This window comes from Staurois parvus, unplaced genomic scaffold, assembly GCF_062004578.1.
Source record: "Staurois parvus isolate SC_StPar_1 unplaced genomic scaffold, SC_StPar_1.0 ptg000746l, whole genome shotgun sequence".
NCBI lineage: Eukaryota > Metazoa > Chordata > Amphibia > Anura > Ranidae > Staurois > Staurois parvus.
This window is the reverse complement of record NW_028318542.1, coordinates 3276353-3284042: the sequence shown is the minus strand read 5'-3', so window position 1 is coordinate 3284042 and position 7690 is coordinate 3276353. Positions and strand designations below refer to the sequence as shown.

The window sequence follows — 7690 nt, the reverse complement described above, 5'->3', positions numbered from 1 at the left end:
CACAGTGAGAACATGCAAACTCCAGGCAGGTGGTGCCGTGGTTGGGATTCGGCTTTAGATTTTTGCATCCAATACACTAGCATGCACATTTCACAGGATGCCAGAGGATAAGGCTGGCCATAGACTATCAATTTTCATTCCTTCAACCATGGGTTACAGGAAAGAAAATCGCTTGATTCCCCCATCAACACTAGAGTTTTCCCTGCCATCAGATTACAATGATCACTGCTGGCAGCTATAGCCACCAGCAATGATCATATGGTAAGAAAAAACAGCAAGCTGGTTGTACTGAAGTCGATCGATAGATGAACTTCAGTACAACCCACCTGTCCATAGATGGAAGTTTGTCCAGTTCCTGCTGAACCAGTCTATGGCCGGCTTAACATTGTAACAAATGAAACAGCAACTATGTTACAAAGCACAACTCCAGTAAATGGAGAGACGATGTAAAAATACAGCAGGCTTTCCTTTAGATTGCATTAGCAACAGAATTAGTAGCAAATTAAAATACAGACAGGAGCAGGATACATTAGAAGGATTCTTTGTCTCACAATGTATTGTATAATAATGCAGGGTTGGAGGATTGTAGGCAACATATTAACACTGGAATAGCTTTCCCCTTAGTCACTAGTAAGCTAGCAGGAAATACTTTAAAGTGCATGTCGCCTACACAGAGTACAGACAGATTTTGTGGGTGGGACCCGCATTCACGAGAAGAGAGGCGATCACTCCACTAGCAGCCGGTAACACAGCGGGCCAGGAAGCTGATTGCTGGATTGGTGTATGATATACACCATGGATACAGAGATACAGCAAAGGGGAACCAAAAAATGTTCAGTGCACCATACAGTATATGTATATATGTAAAGTACAGGCTAATCAGTATAAACTGTACAGTCATGCAGACGTATATGCAGTGGCCACCCTGTAATAATGTATATAGGGCAGTGGTCTCCAAACAGTGGCCCAGGGGCCAGATGCGGCCCTTCGCTTGTTTATATCTGACCCTTGGGGAGCTATTCTATCCACTGACTCCAGCAATGGGCCTTAATGCCTGCCACTGACTTCAACAATGGGGCATTATTCCTCCCACTGACACCAACGATTGGGCACAATTCCTCCCACTGATACTGATGGGGCACAATTCCTCCCAATGACACCAATGATGGGGCACTATTCCTCCCAATGACACCAATGATGGGGCACTATTCCTCCCAATGACACCAACAATTGGGCACAATTCCTTCCACTGACACTGATGGGGCACAATTCCTTCCAATGACACCAACGATGGAGCACTATTCCTCCCACTGACACTGATGGGGCACAATTACTTCCAATGACACCAATGATGGGGCACTATTCCTCCCAATGACATCAACGATTGGGCACTATTCCTCCCACTGATGGGGCACAATTCCTTCCAATGACACCAACGATGGAGCACTATTCCTCCCACTGACACTGATGGGGCATAATTACTTCCAATGACACCAATGATGGGGCACTATTCCTCCCAATGACATCAACGATTGGGCACAATTCCTCCCACTGACACTGATGGGGCACAATTCCTTCCAATGACACCGATGGGGCACTATTCCTCCCAATGACACCAACAATGGGGCACTATTCCTCCCATTGACACCAACGACTGGGCACAATTCCTCCCACTGACACTGATGGGGCACAATTCCTTCCAATGACACCAACGATTGGGCACTATTCCTCCCACTGACACCAACTATTGGGCACAATTCCTCCCACTGACGCGGCACAATTCCTTCCCATGACACCGATGGGGCACTATTCCTCCCAATGACACCAACGATTGGGCACATATCCTCCCACTGACACTGATGGGGCACAATTCCTTCCAATAACACCAACGATTGGGCACAATTCCTCCCAATGATAGTGATGAGGCACAATTCCTTCCAATGACATGGAGGGGTCATTATTCCTCCCAATGACACCAACAATTGGGCACAATTCCTTCCACTGACACTGCTGGGGCACAATTCCTTCCGAAAACACCAACAATGGAGCAATATTTCTCCCCTGACACCAACGATTGGGCACAAATCCTCCCACTGACACTGATGGGGAACAATTGCTTCCAATGATGGGGCACTATTCCTCCCACTGACACCAACAATTGGGCACAAATCCTCCCACTAACACTGATGGGGTACAATTTGTTCCAATGACCCCAACGATGGGACACTATTCCTCCCACTGACACCAACGATTGGGCACAAATCCTCCCACTGATACTGATGGAGCATAATTCCTTTCAATGACACCAACAATGGGGAACTGTTCCTCCCAGTGACACCAACAATGGGGCACTATTCCTCTCACTGACACCAATGATGACGCACAATTCTTCCCAATGATGGGGCACAATTCCTCCCCTAATACCAAAGACAGGCATTGTTTACTCTCATGGATGCCAGGACATTCTCTATCAGTATAAACTGTTACAATGCATGCAGAGGTATACTACAGGGTGTCCAATATATAGTGTACAGTGCATGCAGACATACAGCACCAGCTAACCAGTGTATAATGCATACAGAGGTACAGCACAGAGTAACCAGTATATGATGTATAATGCATACAGAGGTACAGCACAGAGTAACCAGTATATTATGTACAATGCATGCAATAGGTACAGCACAGAGTAACCAGCTGTCCCCATACACTACTACATTTATGTTTCAGTCTGTATTGCTGTTGCAGAGTTCCCCTCACTTTCTGTCTGGTAACAAAAACTGTCTGCAGGACAGGAAATGAGGGCACCAGATAGCAATACAACCTTGACAAGGGTTCTAACTCTTCCCCACTTTGAGCAGAACTCATATGTGGCCTTCTGTATAAATAATGCAACCCCTTGCAGGATCTATTGCACTCAGTTTGGTTCTCTGAATTTGACCCAACTTACAGGAAACCATTTCTCTCCAACAAATGGTGTATCATAGGAGGGCAAATTCTACAGGCCAAAACTCCATGATATTCCTACACTTTACAGAAAAGGGACATTCGTGTTGATTTTCTAAAGGCAAATAGATTGCATTTTGCAAGTGTAGTTGCTCCAAAGACTAGTAAATGAGCCAAAGCTTCACTTTGCAGAGAATACACAAGCCCTTCCAAGAAAATTAGAAATAAAAAGCATTTTCTTCTTGCACATGTTTGGATGATGGAAGCCAGCAGAGCACCCCCTCATTTACTAAACTTTGCAGAAACTGAACTTTGCCTTTAGTATATTCACCCCATTGTTCCAAGGACAATGAAGACAGAGGTGGTTCCCCAAAGGTATGAAAAAGGCCATCTACATCAAATTGGAACCACCCTCCCTAAACAGGGGCGGGGGTCTTCAATACCATCTTTCTTCCATATATAATGCCATTTTACATCTCAACCACAATGTTTTGACAACAGTTCACACCTTTAGCTATGTAAATTGAGAAACTAACACCAGTGTTTGCTTCCAGGCACCAACAATGGAATTCTGAAACTAGGTCAGGACAGCTATCACACCTCCCATCCTGGTTTTGGACTATCAACATTTATAGATGCCTTGGTGGAGATCAAATGAAGTTGTCCTAAGGTGTTGAAATAAATGTTGGGGTAACTTCCTGACACTCTTTGACAGACTTTCTCAACTGTTTTACCCCAAAGGAACCCTTGCAATAGTTTTCAGGTCTCAAGGAACCCTTGCAAAGATTATTCCATTGGTGGTCATTGGGAAAATGCTGCTTACTTCAGTGGTGGTAAGTGGGAAGAATGCTCCCCTTAAAGTGCAGGTTGGAATGCCTTCCTTAGAGTAATGCCTCTGGCTCTGCCAAGGGGTCCTGGGCTTAGACCTATGCAGGCACTATCACATGGAAGGTCAATAAGACACAACTCAAGGAACCCCTAGCTACCTCTGGAGGCTTCCACGTAACCCTGGTTGAGAATGGCTGCTCTAGGAACTAATGAAGTGGCTTGGTAAGCTATGAAATATCTTCAACATTACAGAACAAGTCCAGTTGGATGTCACCTATGACAACTGGACATACCATGACCTGGATAAATGAGAACCTTCACAGACAGGGTATAATGTAGCCTTCAGAAGTTTTTCTTTTCATATTAAATGTAAACCCAATCGCTAAAAATCTAAATGTAATTTTAAAAGTAATTTTCCTTCTTTCATCTTTCTTTGAAATAATATCCAATGAACCTTCTTCATAAACTTTGGTTAAGTTCCCATGAGCGTTGAGAGTTTTTTAAATGCTTCTGAAATGCTTGTAGCGTTTTCAGATGCATTTCGCAAGCATTAGCATTATCTGAAGCTCTTAGAATGCCTGGTTGTCTTCTCTTTTTTTTTTTTTAGGGCAAGAAAACAAGAAAAAAAAAAGTTTTGCCCCAATGCCCTACACATGCCTTTTCCTTTTGGAAGTTTGTTGTGAGCTGGGATTACATGATATTTGGCGTTTAACGTATTTTGAGGATGTACAATTTCCGTGGCACTCTAAATCCCAGAATTCCCTATCCTGTATTGACCTTGTTCAGGGCAACTTGGAACTTCTTCCATATGTACGGTCCATTACCATATAACCCAGAGGAATTTCAGACCATTTATTAGTAATTATGATACCCCTGCCTGGACAGGTATGCAACTCACTTGGCAATTCAATCTTTGTTCATGTTTCATTCCCATAATTCCACAGAAACAGATTTGACCTTTTTGCTCTTTATTAGTACCACTTTTGCCCTCCAAGATGTGAGTTGAGACACAATGCAGGCAACTTTGAGGCCTTCTCATAAAAAGAGGCTAGGTTCTTAAATCTTCCAAAAGGAGGGAAGAAGAGCACACCAACCAAGTAATTGTTGAGGCAGAGAGTGAATATATTAAAGAATATGTAAACCCAAGATTTCATATTCCTGATATGTGCCTGCTGTACCATGTATTTGTAGCAAAAAGTATCCTGTTCTCTTTCTGTGAAATCCCTGGCGTTCCTGTCAGTCCCTCTGCTTTCCTATTAAAAACTGACCACACAGAGCAGGAAAGCGCAACATGATCAGTTCTCTAGCTGTGCTGGGAACTCAGCCTGCTCTCCTCCAAGGATCCGACTTGTCCAGCAAACACAGCAATTCACTGGAAAGATTAGTGTACTGCTGTTTCTCCTCCCCCAACTCTTTGAGCTTCTTATGCAGCTGAGAATAGATATGTTGTGATGACCTAAAAAAAAAAAAAAAAAAAAGGGGTGGGGGATTCTTTATAATGTCTTTTTTTAAAATCTATACGCAAATATCAAAAACCTTTTCTTATACTCTTCACCCCCTACCGTAATACCCTTCCTTTACTTCCAAATTTACAAATATAATTCAAACATATCATTCAGAGTATTCACCAAATGTCCCAAATAAAGTTCAAAATCAAAGTCCAAACGTCCAATGTCCACACTATTCAATCTTCCAAACGTGATGAGATGTTCAATTTGTTATTCTAAATCCAAGATACCTCAAAAAAAATATAAACTAAATATAGTGCATTACCTCTCAAATGATTCTGTGATACCATGCAAACACTCGTGAGAAAAAAAAAAAAATTACTATGTGACTATCATATACAAATAAGTAAAGTGAATAGAGAAGATCCCCCTATACACCCCCACTCATGAAGTGGGTACAATTCACAGCAACTGGACTAGTGATAATACACAGTATTTGAAAATATCATCACTCTAACTAGATGAAATTCTCAAAAACACTCCAACTGTGATTAGTGCACCATTCCAAACACATGCCACCACACTAGTAGGATAATATACTATTACCCTCTTGCAGTCTCAAAAAACGTTTCCAACATTCCAGGATCCAAAGAGTATATCCAATATACACCTTTCCCCTTGTGAGTAAATCCAAAGGAGTCTTCCCCGCTCCTCGTAAGGCAGAGAGGACAAGATTTAGTGGAGTGTACAAGTAAAATATAAATTGTATTAGCAGCTTACATTGACAACACGTCCATCCTGTTCCATCAGTTCAAACAGACAAATTCCCACAACAAAGATGGCGGCGTTGCTCCTTCCGGTTATGCGTCCTGACGTCACGATTTTGACGCGTTTCGTTTCTATTTTAAACTGAATGTTTTACAATATGAGGGTTCACATATACTTTAAAGATCCCTCCCCTACTACCTTGAATAGCTCTACACCGAGTTCACTATATGAACCACTGATGTATTTATACATGGAGATCATATCCCCCCTTATGTATTATACATGGAGATCATATCCCTCCTTATGTATTATACACGGAGATCATATCCCCCCTTATGTATTATACACGGACATCATATCCCCCTTATGTATTATACACGGGGATCATATCCCCCTTATGTATTATACACGGGGATCATATCCCCCTTATGTATTATACACAGGGATCATATCCCCCCTTATGTATTATACACGGGGATCATATCCCCCTTATGTATTATACACGGAGATCATATCCCCCCTTATGTATTATACACGGAGATCATATCCCCCCTTATGTATAGTACACGGTGATCATATCCCCCCTTATGTATTGTACACGGAGATCATATCCCCCCTTATGTATTATACACGGAGATCATATCCCCCCTTATGTATTATACACGGAGATCATATCCCCCCTTATGTATTATACACGGAGATCATATCCCCCCTTATGTATTATACACGGGGATCATATCCCCCCTTATGTATTATACACGGAGATCATATCCCCCCTTATGTATTATACACGGGGATCATATCCCCCTTATGTATTATACACGGAGATCATATCCCCCCTTATGTATTATACACGGAGATCATATCCCCCCTTATGTATTATACACGGAGATCATATCCCCCCTTATGTATTATACACGGAGATCATATCCCCCCTTATGTATTATACACGGAGATCATATCCCCCTTATGTATTATACATGGAGATCATATCCCCCTTATGTATTATACACGGGGATCATATCCCCCCTTATGTATTATACACGGGGATCATATCCCCCTTATGTATTATACACGGGGATCATATCCCCCCTTATGTATTATACACGGGGATCATATCCCCCTTATGTATTATACATGGAGATCATATCCCCCCTTATGTATTATACATGGAGATCATATCCCTCCTTATGTATTATACATGGAGATCATATCCCCCTTATGTATTATACATGGTGATCATATCCCCCCTTATGTATTATACATGGAGATCATATCCCCCCTTATGTATTATACATGGAGATCATATCCCCCCTTATGTATTATACATGGAGATCATATCCCCCCTTATGTATTATACATGTTGATCATATCCCCCCTTAATCTCCTCTTCTCAAGAGAGAATAAATTCAGTTCCTCTAATCTTTCCTCATAGCTGAGCTCCTCCATGCCTCGTATCAGTTTGGTTGCCCTTCTCTGTACTTTCTCCAGTTCCCCAATGTTCTTTTTGTGAATTTTTGCCCAAAACTGAACTGCATATTCCAGATGAGGTATTACTAATGATTTGTACCGGGGAAATTATCTTTCTCTCTTTTTAGAAAGTACAAGCTTTTGTCTAAACTGGCCCTGGCAGTTATACCATTAGGTTCTGAATATACAGACACCTTGTAATGCCTTTAGTTACTTCTGGTAATTCTTTTTTG

At 41.9% G+C, this 7690-nt stretch overlaps 1 protein-coding gene across 1 annotated transcript in view; it reads right to left on the bottom strand.

Moving 5' to 3' along the window:
• Positions 1-463: 463 nt before the first annotated feature.
• The window catches only part of BLVRB (biliverdin reductase B), a 70557-nt gene continuing 63330 nt past the window's right edge, over positions 464-7690 (bottom strand). Inside the window, exon 5 of the mRNA XM_089654175.1 lies at positions 464-5227. Coding sequence (XP_089510301.1) covers positions 5067-5227 — 161 coding nt within the window. The 3' untranslated portion in view covers positions 464-5066. The remainder of the gene's footprint in view (positions 5228-7690) is intronic.